The sequence below is a fragment of the Pan paniscus genome, chromosome 13, assembly GCF_029289425.2.
Source record: "Pan paniscus chromosome 13, NHGRI_mPanPan1-v2.0_pri, whole genome shotgun sequence".
In the NCBI taxonomy this organism is placed as follows: Eukaryota; Metazoa; Chordata; class Mammalia; order Primates; family Hominidae; genus Pan; species Pan paniscus.
The window spans coordinates 103,970,368-103,991,594 of NC_073262.2; the positions used below are offsets into that span (position 1 = coordinate 103,970,368).

Consider the following 21,227-nt stretch of genomic DNA (forward strand, 5'->3'; position numbering starts at 1 on the left):
GGCCTGGACCAGGGCAAGGCTGGGGCTCTGAGAGCTGCGCAGCACATGCTGCAGCCCCTTGATCCCTGCTGTTGTCACCTCCTTCATGTCTCTGTGAGTCACCCTCCTCTCTCCACACCCCTGCCTGACGGCCCCAGGCCACCACCATCTTTCTCTTGGGCTCTGGCCTCTCTGCCTTCAGTCTTGCTCCCCCCACAGTTCATCCTCCTCTCCACCTAGAGGGCAATTATATTTTTGCTTGTATATTTTTTTCCCTAACCATTAAAGGACTGCATGGCTCTTTTCCCTGGCTCTTTTCCCAGCACCTGAAACAGTGCCTAATAAATAATAGGTGGTCAATAAATATTTTCCAAAAAAATTAATGGAATACAAAGATTCATACAAAGACCTAAAACTAAAAAACAAAACAAAAAAAAAAAAAAAAAAGAAAAGAAACTAGATAAACACAGAAAACAGTAAAATGTATCGATTACATCCCACCACAGGGTGCTTTTTCTGAAATGTAACTCTTACTTGGTCCTGTGCCTGCGTCAGACCAGTAAAGGCTCCCGGACACCAGAAGGGTCGGGCCTACACTCCCAGGCAGGCGTCAAGATCCTTCGAGTTTGGTTCTCATCACTTTCTCCAGTGCCCTCCCGCCCCTGCTCCCCTGAGGGGTCCCGGCAGCCTCTCCCCAGCTTTCGTTAGTTCCCTAGGTCAGCAGAGCACTTCCTGCATCTAGGCATGAGCTGTTCACTGGCCTGGACTAGCTGTCATGTCCAGTTTCCCTGGGACACTCTGTTTGCCTTGTGCAAGGCAGGAGAGAGTGGCAATTAAATGCCCACTCTGGAATCTAGCTGAGCTGAGTTCAAGTCGTGGTTCTTCCACTTACCTGCCGTGCATAATGTGCAATAATAACAGCACCTCCTCCCAGGATCTTTGTGAAGATTCAACAAGGTAAGTATAAAAATGTAAAGGGCCCATGCTTGCACATGGTAGGCACTCAATAAATTTTAGTCCCACCGCCCTCTCCTGCCTTTACTCACATAAAATGATTTATTGGTCTCTTCTTGCCTTGCTGAATGGATTTTCATTCTGCAAGAGAAAGACATGCTCAGAAAGCAACCAGACAGCAAAGAGAAGTTCAAAGCTTAGGAGCTGAACCCTGAGGCTGCCACCATCTGACTTCTGCTCTCTGACCTGACCTTCTTAGGGGATCCCTAGGATAGTTGGGGAACTCACTGAAGCCGGGCTCCTGAGGGCCCCAAAGTGGGGGTGCTCATGAAAACGTCCTGCCCAAGGAGGCAAAAGACTTGTCTTATGATGTTGGGGCAACTTCTGTTTTGGAGCAGCATAAACCAGCTAGAGGGACCCCTACATATTCTCCCTGAGTCAAGGCTCTGTGAGTCAGGTGACACCCCCCACCACCCCCTTACACACACACGGGCACACACTCAGTTCAGGGAACTGTGTGGAACTCTCTTTATTGGAGAATGAAACATTCTATATAAACAAATGTTCCAGAAAATGAAATGTATCCCATTAAGATACAAATGTTGAAGTTAAACTTGTTTTTCATTCAAATCTTTATATATGCTATATATAAAATGAATACCACATATGTGTATATGTTCACAGTGGCTTTTCCCTCCAGCTCCAAAGCCAGCAGCAATTGCATCACTCCAACCTCTGCTTCTGTTGTCACAGCTCCTTCTCTGACTCTGACACTGCGACCTCCTCTTTCACGTACAAAGAAGGACCTTTGTGATTACATGGGATCTGGGATAATCCAGGATAATCTCTCCAACTGAAGGTCAGCTGATTAGCAACCTTAATTCCATCTGCAGCCTTAATTCCTCTTTGGCAAGTAACATAACATATTCACAGTCTCTGGGTATTAGGGTGTAGACGTCCTTGGGAGGGGGTCACTGTCCTGCGCACCACACCCATCACCTTGTTACCTTCTTTGAGCTCATCTCCCACCATTCCCTGCTCACTCGCTCCGCTCATGCCACACTGGCTTTTGCCTTCCTGGAAGAGGTCAGACATGCCAAGCAAGTTCCCACCCCAGGGCCTTTGGACTTGCTGGTCCCTCTGCCAAGAGTGCTTGCCCCAGGCATCATTGAGGCTCCTTTTGTCCCCTTTACACAGGCACTCGCCCTGACCTCCCTACATAAAGTATCCCCACCGTCACAGCCCCTACCTGCTTTGCCTGCAGATTGTTTTTCTATGTAGCACTTGCCAACCTCGGATGTAATAACTAGTTTATGGTCCTCTTCCCCTCCCTTCCCCACTAGAATATAAGTGCCAGGAGAGTGGAGACTTTATTGTGTTTCTGGCTCTTTTCCCAGCACCTGAAACAGTGCCTAATAAATAATAGGTGGTCAATAAATATTTTCCAAAAAAATTAATGGAATACAAAGATTCATACAAAGACCTAAAACTAAGGTACATTTCTAAGCTTGTAAAATGCGAGTAAAAATTTTAATTTGTGATTAAAACCAAGACGCAACCCATAGAAAATCTTAGATACAGGACAGTAATCAGCTAAAGAGTGAGTCACCACCCTAAATGCACGGGAGAGTCGCCAAGGCTCTGTGACAATAGCACACATCAAGCTTTGGGCTCCAGGGCAGAAGACAGTTATTGGGGGAACCCCTGTGGAGAGCAGTGGATACAGTGACTTTGAATCAAATAATGCAATGACTTTGGAAGCTGTGGATGCAGAGGACCCCAAAATCTACAGGTAGGATCTGAGGTTTGCAAGAAATCAAGGTCGATTCTGGCAATTCTCTAACATCCCTGGCATCAATTATTTCAAGTCAGGCCAGGTGGGAGGGAGATTATTTTATTCACATGCCTGAAACCATTTCTGCCTCATGGACATAAAAATACTTAGGGCCAGGCGCAGTGGCTCACGACTGTAATCCCAGCACTTTGAAGGCCGAGGAGGGCTGGTCACTTAAGGTCAGGAGTTCCAGACCAGCCTGGCCAACATGGTGAAACCCCGTTGTTACTACAAATACAAAAATTACGTGGGCATGGTAATGGGTGCCTGTAATCCCAGCTACTCAGGAGGCTAAGGCAGGAGAATCGTTTGAACCAGGGAGGTGGAGGTTGGAATGAGCCAAGATGGCACCACTGCACTCCAGCCTGGGTGACAGAGCAAGACTCCATCTCAAACAGACAAACTGCTTGGCGCAGTGGCTCACACCTGTAATCCCAACACTTCGGGAAGCTGAGGCGGTTGGATTGCCTGAGTTCAGGAGTTCAAGACCACCCTGGGCAATATGGTGAAACCCCGTCTCTACTAAAATACAAAAAAGTAGCCAGGCATGGTGGCGCGCACACCTGTATTCCCAGCTACTCGAGAGGCTGAGGCAGGAGAATCGCTTGAGACCGGGAGGCAGAGGTTGCAGTGAGCCAAGGTTACACCACTGCACTCTAGCCTGGGCAACAGAGTGAGACTCCATCTCAAAAACAAAACAAAACAAAACAAAAAACAAAACAAAACAATACTTACTTTGGGGAAACAACAGGTTTTGTTGGTTGGAGGTAATTGTGATTTTTTGGAGCTGGTAGAAGAGGAGTTAGCCTGAAAGTGAAAAACAAATAACTAAAACAAGAACATTGGAAATTCAGAAACCCTTTTTAACACTCCCAGATTAAGTACATCCCTATAGTGACCCAAAATTGGAATGCATGATCTGATAGCTGGAATCTTTAAAATCTGAGGCCTTTAAAACTCAGGCCCAAGGCCCTGGCACTTGTTCACTGTCCCAGGAAGAGTTTGTCCCCCGATTCCCAAAGCTCTTTATCCCACATGAAGGCGGCAGCTGCCATCAGGGCCCTTTGGTTGGAAGCTGCACTTTGCTGTTGCACCAACACTGAGACTTCCTCATTTAAAATGGCACAAACCCCAGGCAGGGCTGGCAAGATGAGGGTGCAGCCGACCAGCTGGCAGGGAAGCTGGGGAAAGCGAGGCTTTCTGGCCCACCTGGGATTTTCCTGCCACACTTGCTGTTTTAGAAATCTTGTGAAAGAAATGAGGCTACAAATGGATCCCAAGGTCCCTGTGCCTACCCCATCCCAGATAATTCTTACTTGGAACTCCCTGTGGAGTTCTTGCGTGGTAGTTGAGGGGTCTTGATTAGCTTCCGTGGTCCCAAGTTCCAGGGGTCCCAGCAGGTGCAATAGATGAGAGGGTTGGGGTACATGGCCAAAGGTCAGGGGGAGTCTTGGCTGCTAGATCAGGAGGCTCTTGCTGAAATTGAAAAACAACGGCAGAAGGTTAAACCATTTAGAATCAAAGCAAAAATACAGACGAATTGGGAAGAACCCAGGGAGGACCCAAAGAACAATGGTAGATTCCAGAAGCTGTTGATCTGGTGCAGGGTCTTGACTACAGGTTAACAGCTCATCCCTTTCTACTCAGTAGACTTGACTTGAAAGCAATTTAAACTTTGCCATAACTGGCTGGGCATGGTGGCTCACGCCTGTAATCCCAGCACTTTGGGAGGCCGAGATGGATGGATCACTTGAGGTCAGGAGTTTGAGACCAGCCTGGCCAACATGGTGAAACCCTGTCTCTACTGAAAATACAAAAATTAGCTGGGCATGGTGGCACACACCTATAGTCCCAGCTACTCAGGAGGCTGAGGTGGGAGGATTGCTTGAACCTGGGAGGCAGAGGTTGCAGTGAGCTGAGATTGTGCCACTGCACTCCAGCCTGGGTGGAGAGTGAGACTTCCTCTCAAAAAATAAAATAAGATAAAAATAAAAATAAAACAAAATAATTAAAATAAAATAAAATTTGCCATAGCCGAGTCCTTGCTGTGAGCCAGGTAAAACTGCTCAATTATTGTTATGCTGATACTATAGATGAAGCTACTGAGACTCAGAGAAGTCACAGCGGCAGCAAGTTGCAGAGCTGGAAACAAACACAAATCTCTTTGACTCCCAAGCTCCTTTCTTTCCAGCAGGCCACACCAGTTCTCACTGAAGGGAAGAGAAATACCTACAGCAAGTTCTGCACAGAACTTCCTGGAAAATTAGTTCTGCTGCTTGAGCTACAGTGCAAATGAATCTCCTCGTTTCTCATTCCTGGTCACCTTCTTGAATTACAGAGTGGAAACTCCTTCCCTGGCTCCATAAAAACAAAACCCCTATTATGAGAATCTTGATGAAAGAAAACTATCAGATAAACATGGTGGCTTGACCACACTGGCTTATCTCCTTTCTTTTCCAGAATCCAACTAAAATTAGAGTACAGCATTAAAAGAGATTTAGTTCCACAAGAGCAAGAAAATGGGAGAGGAGACAAGATTGCATAAGGGATGTCCGTACATGTTTGGCATAGTAACTAGGGCTCTCGCCATAGCTCACTACAGCCTATGTGCCTGCAAAGACAGGGTATGAACAAGATGGAGCCAATTCACACATCAGAGGTCCCAGAGGGTGCAGGACTTGGAACTGGTAGATTACCTGATGATATTGACAGGCAGCTGGTAGATGTGTAGGAGCACATGGTAGGATGAATACTGTCCCTTTCCCTATACCGCATGTCCTAATCCCTGGAAAGTGTGACTATGTTACCTTACATGGCAAAAGCAGCTGTGATTAAATGAAAGATCTTGAGATAGAAAGATTAACCTGAATTATCCGTCAGAGAAGATGTGATAATGGAGGAAGAAGTAGGAGTGATTGAGGAAAAGGTCCAGGAGCCAAGGAATCGGGGCAGCATCTAGAAGCTGGAAAAGGCAAGGAAACGAATTCCCCCTGGAGCCTCCGGAAGGAATGCAGCTCTGCCGACCTCTTGATTTTAGCTCAGTGAGGCTCATTTTGGACTTTGACTTTCAGAATTCTAAGATTGTTGTTTGAGCCACTACATTTGTGGTAACTTTGTTACAGAGCAACCAGAACCAGAGCATTTGGGAGTGTGGGTGAGGGATTGGCAATAGAAACATAGAAACCTAAGAAAATAAAATGTGCAATTACTCCAGGTTAAAAAATATTGAATGAGAAAGTAAACATAATCATAGTATGGCACACACTCGTATGTATCAAATGTAAATACTTAATAGTGACTTAGCCAAAAAGTGAACTGTGACTACATGGGAAGAATGAGTGGAATGGGGATGTATAAGAGCCAAATCCTCATCTGCTGTACCAGAAAGAAAAATTAACATACGGAGCACAGATAAATTACTTGGAAGTATGAGGTAAATAAAATTCCAAAGAAATAGATAGCAGAGTTGAAAATAATTGCCTCTAGGAGCACATTGAGAAGTAGAACTGACAGGTCAGGGGATGGGGCAGAAATTGAGACTTTTCCTTAATGAATTTTTAACATTAGTTGATTTTTAAATGATGTCAGTGGATATTTCTTTTCTCTTTTCTTCTTTTCTTTTCTTTTTTCTTTTCAGAGTCTCACTCTGTCACCCAGGCTGGAGTGCAGTGGCACAATCTTGGCTCACTACAACATCTGCTTCCTGGGTTCAAGCGATTCTCCCGCCTCAGCCTCCTGTAGGTGTAGGCCTCCAGCCTCCTACAAGTGCCCACCACTATGCCTGGCTAAGTTTTGTATTTTTAGTAGAGACTGGGTTTCGCCATGTTGATCAGGCTGATCTTGCACTCCTGGTCTCAAGTGATTCTCCTGCCTCGGCCTCCCAAAGTGCTGGGATTACAGGCATAAGCCACTGTGCCCAGCCATGTCAGTGGATATTTCATTAGTAATAAAAACAAATGCCAAAAATGTTATAAGAATCAATGGCCTAATAGAAGCATTAAAGTGATAGCAGATTTAACTCAAATGTCTAAGTCTATGATTAGTTTTCAATATTACACTGGAATACATTTGCTTAAGAACCTGCTGAAAAAATGAAATCAACCTTTTTCTCCAACACGACTGATGCTTGAGAAACCCACTGATGGTGTCTAATGACCTTAAGAGCTACAGAGGACCTTAAGGTTGAATCTGTTTTACATATGAGGATACTAAAACTCACTCACTTGTAACTGCTGCTTTAACAGTACAAATCTTTAGAGGCTCATGCTGTGAGTCCTGTGCTAGATGCTGGTTGGACCTTGCCCTCAGGGAGCTTGCAGTCAGCAGAGGAGTCAGCAGAAAGAGAGCTAAGTGAGCAGTGGAGCGAAGGCAAGAGACCTGGCCTTGGAAGAAAGGCAGCGTGTGCAGGGGTTGGCTGGGCCAGAGGCCTGGGACTAGGGAGTCTTCTGCAATAGAGGTCAGGGCTAGAAAGGAGTCCAGGGCTAGAAAGGAGTCCAGGAGACTGGCTAAACAGCAAAGGCCTGAAGAGCAGGTGACAGGGCCGCCATTTATAACTGTCCATACTCCACTGGGTTTGGGGGCCTGTTAGGGCCAAGTCAAGGAGATGAGGTCAGAGAAGCAGATGGGATCGAGTGCCCAGTTGGGAAGATGATGCTACAAGGGGCTGGAATTCAGGTGAGAGTCTGAAAGAAGGCTACAACAGTAGCAAAAAAGAAACTGCTTCTGCTTAGAACCTTGTATCTGCTTCCTGTACGAAAGGAGCCAACCCTGAACTTGGGAGATTTAGCAGGAGTCCATGGGGCAGGAAGTGAGAGGCTAAGGCAGGCCCACTTCTAGCAACTGCCTTCTCTCTTCTTGAAGGCCAGGACTCCACTATGGAGTGCTCTCTGTGCCTCAACACCTCCACTAAGCCTTGCAAAGTGGCTTGTCCACAATGGGCATTTGATGAATATTTCTTACCTGACTAGTAAACTTAGTGGTTGTAATCAGCTCATCAAGGTGGTTGGGGCTAGCTCAACAAAGAGAAAAAGATGGTGTGGTGCTGATGCCTGTAATTCCAGCACTTTGGGAGGCCAAGGCGAGAGGATCACTTGACGCCAGGAGTTCGAGACCAGCCTAGCCAACAGGGCGAAACCCCGTCTCCACTAAAAACACAAAAATTAGCCGGGCATGGTGGCACACGCCTGCAATCCCAGCTACTCGGGAGGCTAAGGCAGGAGAATCACTTGAACCTGGGAGGTGGAGGTTGCAGTGAGCCGAGATCTCACCACTGCACTCCAGCCTTGATGACAGAACAAGACTCTGTCTCAATAAATAAATGAATAAAACAAAAAACAAAAACAAAGAGAAAAGAGATTCACAGATGAAACTGCCAAAATGTTGTAATCGTCATTACCATATTATAAATAACATTAAACATTTGCATTCAAAAGCCAGAAAGCAGAGGTAAATTGTATGGGTGATACAATCACTCAGTGGAGTTTTACATAGATTTTCAATGATCTTTGATGAATGTGTGGTTGTTTCCTTTTCCTCTTTCCCATGATAAACAATGTCTTGGTATATATTCTTTTGCTCTTAAGAAAAAAAAAAAGAAGGCCTCACAGGTGTGGTGGCACATGTCTGTAATCCCAACACTTTGAGAGACTGAGGTGGGAGAGTCGCTTGAGGCTAGGAGTTTGAGACCAGCCTGGGAAACATATCGAGACTCTGTATCTACAAAAAAATTTAAAAATAGCCTAGTATGGTGGAGTGTGCCTGTAGTCCCAGCTACTTGGCTGGTGCGGGAGGATCACTTGAGGCCAGGAGTTTGAGGTTGCAGTGAGCTAGGACCACACCACTGCATTTCAGCCTGGGTGACAGCACAAGACCCTGTCTCTAAAAAATAAATAAATAAATAAATAAAATAAAAATAAAGGCCTTCCTCTTTGAACACCCATGGGAGTGATACTCAAAATATTTAACAACCAGTAAGACAAGGCTATTGAATAATCAACCAGGGTTGGAACAGGGTCCTGGGAGATCTCACTCCCACCTCCATGCCAGGCATTAACCCCTTAGTTGCTGAATCATGAGGTGGTCTGGGGGTGCCAGGGGAGGAGTTGGGACAACCAAGGTGGCAAGGAGGACATGCAAGGGGCTTGGACAATGGTCATCTACCAATCAATATGACAGTATTTTATTTATTATTATTATTGTTTTGAGACGGAGTTTTGCTCTTGTTGCCTAGGCTGGAGTGCAATGGTGTGGTCTTGGCTCACTGCAACCTCTACCTCCGAGGTTCAAGCGATTCTCCTGCCTCAGCTTCCCCAGTAGCTGGAATTACAGGCACCCGCCACCATGCCTGGCTAATTTTTGTATTTTTGTAATGATGGGGTTTCACCATATTGGCCAGGCTGGTCTCAAACTCCTGACTTCAGGTGATCCACCCATCTCAGCCTCCCAAAGTGCTGGGATTACAGGTGTGAGCTACCGTGCCCTGCCTATATGGCAGTATTTTAATATTTCAGTAGCTAAAATCAGCCCTTGACTTCTCATAGCTTCTTAAGTGGGAACTACTTCTAACAGATTTTTGGGGCATCCTTCCAGAAATGTTGTGAGTGCATATAACCTTAAATGTTTTGCATGTAGAACTTAACCTGTAGAGAAGCATAATAGATTTTTTAAATTATTTGCATAAATGAGAGCATACTTTGCACACAATGTTGCATCTTGTTCTTTTTGTGTAACAGGATATCTAGTAGATATTTCCATGTCATCACAGATAGATCTGCATTTACAGTGGCTTGACATCATATAGCTCTAATTATAGAGGGGTGTGTGAGTGTGTGTAAGGATTTTTTCTCCCCCTTTTTTTCCTTTCCTGCACTTCTACCTGATGATTTTACCTGAGGCTTGCCCTAACAATAGTCACCAGTGAGCCAGCAGAGGCTTCAGAGAAGTTACTGGTTAGTATTAATAATCAGTAGAAAAAATAATATAAAACATCTTTTCCAAAGAGCTTACCTTGGACTGCCCAAAGATCTGTTATTCTCATGTGGCCCAAGTCAAACATCTTAAAGAAACCACCATGTTAGAGAGAAATGGTTCCCCATCGACACAGAATCAGAGTTTACTTTAGATCAAATCCAGAGGTTCCAGAACTCAAGACTTTAGTGGCCATTCCAAGTGGTTGAAATGCCGAAGCAGAAAATTCACAGTATATGTACTGCGGGAAGACAGACTTCTAGTGAATCCAGTCAAAGGCTTTTACAAAGGCTGGCCTGGCACAAACATGGATTTCCCTTCTAAAGACAAAACACTTGAAGTTTCTCAGTATTGCAATGAAATTAAACTAGAGGAGAAGGTCACCCCACCATTCAGATTCCTGTGACTTGGGCCTGAGTTGTGAGGTTTGCCCTTGGGAGATGGCAGGCCAAAGTTTGTTTATTTTGTTGCTATGGACACAGAACAGTAGCTCCTCATTGGCTCAGGGCTCTTTTCTTCAAGAGAGAAGGTTGGGAGAAACAGCCAATTAAATTCTCCAAGACACAAATCAGTGACCACCCTCAGCAGCAAAGAATTCATACTTTTAACACTGGATTTCCACTTTCGTCATCAGTCATGGGACAAAAAAGTTTAAGATATATCTTCAGAGGAAATAGAATTCAACAGCACTTTTAGGCTTCATTGGTCTATGGCAATAGTTACCAGGCAGGATCTGTGATGGATTTTAATTCCTCTGTGATCTACTCACAGAAACCTAAAACTCTAGACACTTTTTTTCCCTTGAGTTTAAGGCTTTGAAATCTGTGAAAGTAAAAATCTCCCAAGGCAGGAATCTTTTTCAGTCACAAGGTTTTCCAATTTTTTTTTTTAAATAAAGCTGCTTTTTCTTACTATAGAAAAAAGTACTTGCTTATTACAACCCAGTGGCTTTCATTTTAGTTTTACTGCCACTCATTATAAGAAATATATTTTACAAATTTTGTAATAAAAAATTTCATGAAATAATACTCTTATTATTTGCTATTCTCTTCTATTTCTTTTTCTTCTTTAAATTAAAGCTGATTATAATCCACTAGATTGATTTCATGATCCTGGTGGGTCACAACCCCTAGCTTACAAAATATTGTTATAAATTCATCTATTCACTCAACTTCACATTTGTTGTCTACTGTGTGCCAGGCACTATTGCTAGGTGTGGGGATATACCTCAGTTCTTATACTCAGTACAACTTAGAGACCAATGAGAAAACAGACAATAAAAAAGCTCAATAAAAGCATAATTAATTTTTTTTTCCTTTGAGACAGTAGCTCACTCTGTTACCCAGGCTGCAGTGCAGTGGCAGTGGCAGTGCAGGCTGCATGCATAGCTCACTGCAGCCTTGACCTCCTGGACTCAAGCGATCCTTCTGCCTCAGACTCCCAAGTAGATGTGACTACAGGTGCACAGCACCATGCCCAGCTAATTTTTTTGACTTTTAGTATACATGAGGCCTTGCTATGTTGTCCAGGCTGGTCTTGTACTCCTGAATTCAAGCGATCTTCCTGCTTCGGCCTCCCAAAGTGCTGGGATTACAGGTGTGAGTCACCATGCAGCCACAATGACTCATATTGAGACTTGCCAGAAGCAGTGGGAGTTCATAGCAGGAGTTACTCTTCTAGTCCAGTGAGTCAGGCAGCAGTGTTAAACAGAGAAGAGATCTGACTAGATCTACATATCAGAAAGATCATTCTGACTGCAATATAGGGAAGCAATTGGAAGGGCCAGGAAAACCAGGTAAAAGTCTGTGGCAGTGGTTGTCATGGGACCTAACGATGGCCCTGACTGAGGAGCAGCAGTGGGGATGGAGAGAAGACATGATAGGACTTGGTGATTGACTGGATGCTGGGATGAGGGAAAAGGAGAAGGTGATGATTCCTGGCTTTCCAGCTCGAGCAATTGAGTTGACTGTGGTGCCATTTATTGAGATAGGAAAGTGTGGGGGATAAACAGGTTCTAGGGAGCAGATTATTAGTTCAGTTTTGGATATGTTGAGGTGCAGGGAGACTAATAGACAAGTGGTGATGTCTGTTAGAGTTTCTTACATATTTTAGAAGTTCAGAAGAAGATTCTGGCCTAGAAGCAGATTTAGGAGTCTTCAGAGTGGATAATATTCCAAGCCAAGGGAGCGAGTGAGATCACATATAGAGAGAGTATTGTGTAAGGAGAGAAGAGGGTCTGGAACAGAGCTCTGAGGGCACCAGTATTTACGACAAGGTTTCTCAGTGTGGGCCATGTGTAGTTAAAATGCATAGACCTGTTGCTTGATTCCAAGTGGCTTACATCACAGAGGTTTATTAACCTCATGAAATAGAGTCTGGAGGCAGTGCTATCAGAGTTGGTGCAAAGATTCAGCAATGTCCTTGGAGAACTGGGCTCTTTCCATCTCTCTGTTATGCCAGCCTCAGTGTGTTGATGGAGGGAAGCCTCTTGGTTGCACTATGGCTGCTTCAACTCTGAGCACCATGAACAGGCTAGATGAAGAGAGACTTTCAAAGATTAAAAGGAGGGGAATAACTTAGAGAAGAATTGATAGACTCTATTAGTCATCTAGACAATCTGTCTCCATCCAGAGATTGAATATTTACTTTGAGTGTGTTTAATGTGTAAAATTTTATATTTAAATCCTTTCTTATGATTAAAAAAAAAAGCAGCAGGATTTGGGTCTTGAGTGAAGCATGGCTAAAAACAGAGATAAAGAGGAAGTAAGTGCTGAAGGAATACCCCAGCCACTCGACTTGGCAAAGGCTCAGCACTAATTACTACTACTTTGGGTCTCCCCATTCTCCTTTCATCTTTTTGGACATGAGTAAAGCTTCACCAGTTCCAAAACAGCAGAGGAGAAGGAAATGAAGGTGTTTAGGGGCTAAGTGTTAAGTGCTCTTCTCTTGGATGAAATTGGGGAAGTGCTGGCATTCTCAGTAACTTCCCCTAAAGCAAAGTGTCTTACTATTTGGAACAGAGGTGGAGGAGGCCACCAATAGTAAAACAAAGTTGAAAAATGAATGAGAGAAACTGCAACTTAATTCAGACAGCAATATTATCAAAATTGGTTTGCACAGGGCTTGGGGAAATAGATATCCTCTTGTGTGATGCTGCAGCATTCACGAAGTGGCAAACATGGTCAGCTGGGAGCATTCGGAGGCTTTCCATCTGTGGAGCGCTATTTGTGGCTCTATGAGAACACTCCCAGTGTGGAAAAGACAGTGTTCTCTTAAGAAGCTTGTAATTATCTCCAACTTGCTCACTTGCTCAACTCTCTTTGATCTTTGGCTTTCAACATCTGACTTTAGAGTGGTGCTATGCTAACTCCCATGGATCATCCTGAATAGCCCCGACCAGGTAGCCACAGGAATCCCGTGAAAGCCTGCAGTGCTACCCTTGCACCTAGAAAGAGGGGCCACTGTTCTGAGCCCTGGGCTTTAGAGGGCTCTGCACAGGACAGGCATACACAGAAACCTACATTTGTTCAAGAACACGTGGGCCCGGGCTGGGTGCAGTGGCTCATGCCTGTAATTCCAGCACTTTGAGAGGCCAAGGTAGGTGGATCAACTGAGGTCAGGAGTTTAAGAACAGCCTGGTCAACATGGTGAAACCCCATCTCTACTGAAAATAAAAAAGTTAGCTGGGTGTGGTGGTGCATGCTTGTAGTCCCAGCTACTCGGGAGGTTGAGGTGGAAGAATTTTTCAAACCCAGGAGGCGGAGGTTGCAGTGAGCCAAGATCGTGCCACTGCATTCAAGCCTGGATGATAGACCAAGACTCCATCTCAGAAGAGGAAGAAAACAAAAACAAAAACAAAAACAAAAACACACGGGCCCTTGATCTGGAGCTCAGCTCTGAAACAGCAGGAACCATAACCCTAAAGATTCACTCTCATCATTAACCACATTCAGGTCTCAGGGAATGCTTCACCACATCTTTTACCCTTTACCTTCAAAACAAAAGATGACTGTGCCCAAATACTATAAAGGTTTGTGGGTGATGCTGCTGCTGAGATCAGACACAGACACTGCTTTGGAGTGCAGGAAAGACTGGGGCAGCAGCAGTAAGGTAAGAGGAAAGGTAACCTGTCAAAACCTCTCAGATAGCATGAACGCAAGGTTTGTGCATAATGAAATATATTTTCCAGTGGTGCTGAGCACCCATTTTTTGCTTCTTTTAATGCCTTAATTTGCAATTCCACAGGTATTCGCATACAGGAATGGTATTTGCAAGAGCTACATATGGTGGCTGAAGAACATTGTGCAATATGCATCCTGAGTACCCTTACATTTATATATATGTAGATCTAGATGGAACATGAAGGCTGATACCAACTCTTCATATTACTGGATAGATTTAGAGATTGTTTGAGAGATGGTAAAAACAGCCATAGAAGTGGTAGTGAATTATATGAAATTAAAATACTCCATAGCATTTTCTGGCCTATCATAATGTTTGAATGTGATGTGAAAATCTTGCTTTTGAACAACTTAGTGATTTTTCTGAGAAGGCAAGACAATCAAATTTTGTGAAACAATACTTTGATTTTTATATATTTGGGTTTTCTGTATTTTTCATCATCTCATAACACCTTTGGGGTGCTTTCTTCATAACTTCTTAAACTAAAGAACAAAACACTTCATGCTATTGCTGGCACCATGACCTGCCAGCCAACAGTTGTATTTCAGCATCTTTTCTGAATTTGCACAGTAACATTTGCTCATTTGAAAATTTTGTGGCATTTTGGCCCTTAACTCATAAAAACTAATGAAAAACAGAAAAATAAAACTTACTATTAGCCCAACTCAAATTTAATATAGTGAAACTAACAACGGAAGTCAACAGGATGCTTAAAGCCCCAAATCTTAAACCTCATCAGAAGGTTTTTTGGACTTAAACACATCCACTAGTAGTCATTTATGAAAGAAAACACAATTAAAGATGATGAGAATAGCACTAAATTTGATATCAAAGTAGAGTCTCAAGCTTCATTTCTCACAAGATGGTCATAATTCTAAATGGATACTGAGTTTTTTTTAAAAAAGTTTCTTTTTTTTTTCCAAGATGGCAGATTAGAGTCTTTCAGTGTGCCTTGGCTCCTTGGAAATAGCAAGATAGTGTGTAAAGATCATCTCTGTGGGTTTTTATCCAAAAAGGAAAATGGGAATCCACTAGAATTGTGAAGGACACCCCAGATGCCAGGGAGGAGAATGTGGACAAACAGCCCCAGTGATGGCATGCAGCTGATAAAAATGAGTGAAGCCCTAGTACATGGGAGAGGCAGACAGCCTCCCTCTATGACTCACCTTTCCACTTGGGATCCAGGCAACCCAGGCTGAGGGAGAGCACTTTGTTTCTCACAAGCTCTGGAGCTAACTTGGGGAAGCGGCTTGGAAACACTGTGAGGAAAAGACACAGAGAAAAGCTGCAAACATTTTCCCAGACTCAGGACTGAAAGCAGGGTGCCATTTTTAATCCAGGCATTCTTTGGTGACCTAGCAGTGTGGCCACACAGGCATTTTAGTCTTGGGTCAGCAATTGGAGCACCTGCTTTGGCTTAGGGTAGGAGTCTCCATAGCCAGAACTGTGCAAAGAGCCTCAGTAGTAGGTGCAGGGATTGTGCTCTCCCCCTTTGCAGGCCTGAGGTGGGAGGAGAGCTGCTACAGCTGCAGTTTCTCCTGTGTGATGAGACTTGCAGCCAGGGCTAGCTTGGTAACCTGGAACTAGTCTGCATATGTCATTGCAGGGTGACCCAGCCTGCTCCCCTGAGATTGTGGTGCAGCAGAGCCCTCTGCTCCACCCTCAGGCAGAAATCCAGGCATTTGGACACTTGCTTGTCTGGACCAGCAGCCTGAGCTGCCTCACCCTTCATGGACATAGATTGTGGTACAGCGTGGCTCTCTCTGCTCCACACCCAGGCAGATCTCCAGGTATCTGGAGCACCCCCTTCCTTGGATCAGCAGCCTGAGTTGTCCTACCTTTCCTGTGTATAGATTGTGGTACAAGGGTGCCCTCTCCACTCCACCTCTAGGCAGATCTCCAGGCATTTGGAGCACCTGCTCACATGGACTAGCAGCCTGAGTGCCCTACCTTTCCTGTGCAGAGATCTGGGTGTGGGAAAGCCCTCTCCATTTTGCACCCCGGCAGATCTCTAGGCATTAGGTGCACTTGCTCATCTGGTTCAGCAGCCTGAGCCGCTGCCCCTCCCCATTCCAAGACATAGATCATGGTGCAGCAAGGCCCTCTCTGCTCCATGACCAGGCAGATCATCAGGCATTCGGAGCACCCATTTTCCTTGATCAGCAGTCTGAGTCACCCAAACCCTCCTGCGCAGAGGTCTTAGTATGGGGGGCCCTCTCTCCTCCATGCTCAGGCAGATCTCCAGGCATTCAGAGCACTCACTCGCCTGGAACAGCAGCCTGAGCACCTCACCCTTCCTGTGCATAGATCCTGGTGCAGTGGGGCTCCATGCCTAGATAGAGCTCCAGGCATCTGGAGCAGTCACTCTACTGGATTAGTTTAAGCCGCCCCCATCCCTTTGCAGGGAACTTGGGGTCGAGGAAATTTCCCAAGCATCTCTGGGTGCTTGGTAGTGGCTACCCACTGCATTCTCCCTCAGTGCTGGTACTTGTACCTGCCATCAGGGGACCTGTAGTTGGACCTGCCTAGTCCAGCTCTGCTTATTTTGGCCCCTACCTCCCTGTGTCTGAGCAGGGAGCTCAGACCACTATGCACCCCATGAATTAGCTCATTGCCTGAGGTAACAGAGCTTTTCCCCATAAACAAGGATCAAGTATATACTCAGTCACATTGGCCATAGCAGGCTCTTACCTATTAGCACCATCTACTGGTTTGTAGGTTGAACTGCACAGCCCAGTATAAAACCTGCTGACAGAAGTGAATAGGGTTATAGAAGCAAAGCCAAAAGACCCTACCCAGCATTCTTTATAGTCACACTCCCTAGAGAGGGGGGAAAAGGGAAAGGGAAAGAAAAAAAAAAACAATAATATTATAGGGAAGGAAGGAAAAATAAATAATCCTACCCATATGAAAATACTATAAAATTAAAATGCCAGCATCTCCAGATGAGAAGGAATCAGTGCGAGAATTCTGGCACCATGAAAAATCTCAATATAGTGACACCACCAAAGGATCAAACTTGCTCTCCAGCAATGGTCTATAGCCAAAATAGAAACTCAGATAGAACGGATACATAATTCAAAGCATGGATTACAAGGAAGATCAATGAGATCCAAGTCAAGGTTAAAAATCAACAACACAAAACTTCTAAAGCAATCCAGGAAATGAAGCAAGAGATAAACATCTTATAAAGAAATCAATCAGAGCTTCTGAAGTTGAAAAACTCCCTCAGGGAATTTCAAAATACAATCGAAAGCTTTATCAATAGTCTGGACCGAGCAGAAGAAAGAATTTCAGAGCTTGAAGACTGATCTTTTGAGCTAACTCAGTTACACAAAAATAAGGAAAAAATAATTTTTAAAGGTGAACAAAGGCTTTGAGAAATATGGGATTATGTAAAACAACCAAACCTATGAATTACTGGCATTCCTGAGAAGGAAAAAAGTGAACATCCTGGAAAACATATTTGAGGGAATAATTCAAGAAAGTTTCCTTTATCTTGCTAGAGGTAGACATCCAGATACAAGAAATCCAGAGAACACCTGCAAGATACTATACAAAATGAGCATCACCAAGGTATATAGCCACCAGACTGTCCAAGGTCAATGCTAAAGAAAATATATATATATATATTTTTCAAGATGGAGTCTCACTCTGTCACTCAGGCTGGAGCGCAGTGGCATTATCTTGGCTCACTGCAGCCTCCTCCTCCTGGGCTCAAACGATTCTTTAGCCTCAGCTTCCTGAGTAGCTGCGACTACAGGTGCACACCACCACGGCCAGCTAATTTTTATATTTTTAGTAGAGACCGGGTTTTGCCATGTTGGTCAGGTTGGTCTTGAACTCCTGACCTCAAGTGATCTGCTGACCTTGGCCTCCCAAAGTGCTGGGATTACAGGTGTGAGCCACTGCGCCCAGCAGAAAACATTTTAAAGGCAGCTAGAGAAAAAGGTTGGATTGTGTACAAAGAGAATGCATCAGGCTAACAATGGACTTCTCAGCAGAAACCTTACGTGCCAGGGGAGATTGGAAGTCTTTTTTCGGCATTTTTAAAGACAAGAAATTCCAGCCAAGAGTGTCATATCCCTCCAAATTAAGCTTCATAAGCAAAGGAGAAAGAAAATATTTTCTAGATAAGCAAGAGCTAAGGGAATATGTTACCACCAGATCAGCTGTACAAAAGATTCTTAAAGGAGTTCAAAACACGGAAACGATAGAATGATATCTGCTATCACAGAAACACACTTTTAAGAACATAGCCCACAGATCCTATAAAGCAACCACACCACAGAAATTGCAAAACAACCAGCTAACAATCTCATGATAGAATCAAAACCTTGCATATCAATATTAACCTTGAATGTAAATGGTCTAAACACCTCACTTAAAAGGCACAGGGTGGCAAGTTGGATAAAAAAACAAAAGCCATCCATTTGCTACCTTCGACTGACCACTGTCACACATTAATGACATCCATAGGCTCAAAGTAAAGGGTTGGAAAAAGATTTACCATGCAAACGGAAAACAAAAAATGGGTAGGGGTTGCTATTCATATATCAGATAAAACACACTTTTAACCAACAACAGTAAAAAAAAAAGGACAAAGAAGGGCATTACATAACGACAAAGAGTTAATTCAACAAGAAGACTTAACTACCCTAAATATATATACAGCCAACAATAGAGCAACCAGATTCATAAAACAGGTACTTCTAGACCTACAAAAAGACTTAGCCACACAATAGTAGTGGGGGACTTCAACACCACATTGACAGCGTTAGAGAGATCACTGAGGCAGAAAACAACAAAGAAATTCTGGACTTAACTTCAACACTTGACCAATTGGGCCTAATAGACATCTACAGAATATTCCACCCATCAACCACAGAATATACATTCCTCTCATCTGCACACAGAACAGACTCCAAGATTGACCACATGCTTGGTCATAAAGTAAGTTTTAAGAAATTAAAAAAAAATCAAAATCATAGCAACCATACTCTCAGACCACAGTGGAATAAAAATAGAAATCAGTATCAAGAAGATTGCTCAAAACCACATAAGTACATGGAAAATAAACAACTTGCTCCTGAATCACTTTTGGGTAAACAATGGAATTAAGGTAGAAATAAAAAAATTCTTTGAAATTAATGAAAACAGAAACAATATATCAAAATCTCTGGGATACAGCAAAAGCAATATTTAAGAGGAAAGTTTATAGCAGTAAACACCTACCTCAAAAAGTTAGAAAGATCTTAAATTAATGATCTAACATCACACATAGAGGAAACAGGAAAAGAACAAACTAATCCCAAAGCCAGCAAAAAAAAGAAATAAGTCAGAGCAGCACTGAATGAAATTGAGACCCCAAAATCCATACAAAGAATCAATGAAACCAAAAGTTGGTTCTTTGAAAAAAATAAACAAGACTGATAGACTGCTAGCTAAATTAACAAAGAAAAGAAGATCCAAGTAAGCCTAGTCAGAAAGGACAGAGGTGACATTATAACTGAGAGAAATACAAAAGATCCTCAGAGATTATTATGAACACCTCTATGCACAAAAACTAGAAACCTAGAGGAAATGGATAAATTCCCGGAAACATACAACTTCCCAAGATTAAATCAAGAAGAAATCGAAAGCCTGAATAGACTAACATTAAGTTCCAAATCAGTAATAAAAAACTTAACCACCAAAAAAAGGCCCAGACCAGAAGAATTCACAGCCAAATTCTACCAGATATACAAAGAAGAGTTGATACCAATTCTACTGAAACTATTCAAAAAAACTGAGAAGGAAGGACTTCTCCCTAACTCATTGTATGAAGCCAGTTTTGGTATCATTCTAATCCCAAAACTGGGCAAAGACACAATGAAAAAAGAAAACTAAAGGCCAGTAATCCCTATGAACATAGACACAAAAATCCTGAACAAAATACTAATAAACTGAATCCAACAGCACATCAAAAAACTAATTCACCATAATCAAGTTGGCTTCATTCTTGGAATGCAAGGTTGGTTAAACATATGCAAATCAACAGATGTGATTCACCATATAAACAGAATTGAATTAAAAACAAAAATCAGGCTGGGTAGGGTGGCTCATGCCTGTAATCCCAGCACTTTGGGAAGCTGAGGCAGGTGAATCACCTGAGGTTGGGAGTTTGAAACCAGCTTGGGCAACATGGTGAAAACCCGTCTCTACTAAAATTACAAAAATTAGCTGGGCGTGGTGGCACACACCTGTAATCCCAGCTACTCAGGAGGCTGAGGCAGGAAAATCGTTTGAACTCTAGAGGTGGAGGTTGCAGTGAACCGAGATTGCACCACTGCACTCCAGCCTGGGTGATAGTGTGAGACTCAGTCTCAAAAAAAAAAAAAATCATATGATCATCTCAGTAGATGCAGAAAAGGCTTTTGATAAAATCCAACATCCCTTCCTGATAAAATGTCTCAAGACACTAGGCATCACAGGAAATTATCTCAAAATAATGAGAGCCATCTATGACAAATCCACAATCAACATCATAGTGAACAGGCAAATATAGGAAGCATTTCCATTGAGAACAGCAACAAGACAAAGATGCCCATTTTTACCACTCCTATTCAAAACTGTACTGGAAGATTTTGCCAGAGCAATCAGGCAAGAGAAAGAAACAAAAGGCATCCAAATAGGAAAATAAGCTAAACCATTTCTCTTTGCTGATGATATGATTGTATACCTAGAAAACTGTAGACTCTGTCAAAAGGCTCCTGGAACTGATAAACGACTTCAGTAAGTTTCAGGATACAAAAATCAGTAGCATTTCTATACAGCAATAACATTCAAGCTGAGAGCAGAATCAAGAACACAATTCCACTTACAACAGCCACACAAACATACACACAATACCTAGGAATACGTCTAATCAGGGAGGTGAAAGACAGCTACAAGAAGAACTGTAAAACACTGCTGAAATAAATCATAGATGACACAAATGGAAAAATATTTTATGATAATGGATAGGAATACTCAATATCATTACAATGGCCATACTGCCCCAATGTACAGAGTGAAAACTATTCTTATCAAACTACCAATATCATTTTTCACAGAACTAGAAAAAAAGCATTCTAAAATTCATATGGAACCAAAAAGGAGCCTAAATAGCCAAAGCAATCCTAAGCAAAAAGAGAAAAGCTGGAGGCATCTCATTACCTGACTTCAAACTACACTACAAAGCTACAGTAACCAAAACAGCATTGTATTGGTACAAAAACATAGGTCAGTGAAACAGAATACCGAATCCAGAAATAAAGCCACACACCTACAG

At 43.2% G+C, this 21,227-nt stretch overlaps 1 protein-coding gene across 5 annotated transcripts in view; it reads right to left on the reverse strand.

Annotated features, from left to right (window-relative positions):
- The window catches only part of FLACC1 (flagellum associated containing coiled-coil domains 1), a 78,736-nt gene extending 61,587 nt beyond the window's left edge, over positions 1-17,149 (reverse strand). For 2 of the 5 annotated variants that reach the window (XM_055108957.1, XM_055108956.1), the window contains exons 1-4: positions 9,773-10,218; positions 4,084-4,243; positions 3,503-3,574; positions 1,026-1,074 (exon numbers count right to left, since the gene is read on the reverse strand). In XM_055108957.1, the coding sequence (XP_054964932.1) occupies positions 1,026-1,074; positions 3,503-3,574; positions 4,084-4,196 (234 nt within the window). In that variant the 5' untranslated portion in view covers positions 4,197-4,243; positions 9,773-10,218. Of the gene's footprint in view, positions 1-1,025; positions 1,075-3,502; positions 3,575-4,083; positions 4,244-9,772; positions 10,225-15,081; positions 15,175-16,606 lie in introns of those variants that run through there. The other 3 variants (XM_063595540.1, XM_003820745.5, XM_063595539.1) reach the window with 3 other exon arrangements.
- Positions 17,150-21,227: the final 4,078 nt, after the last annotated feature.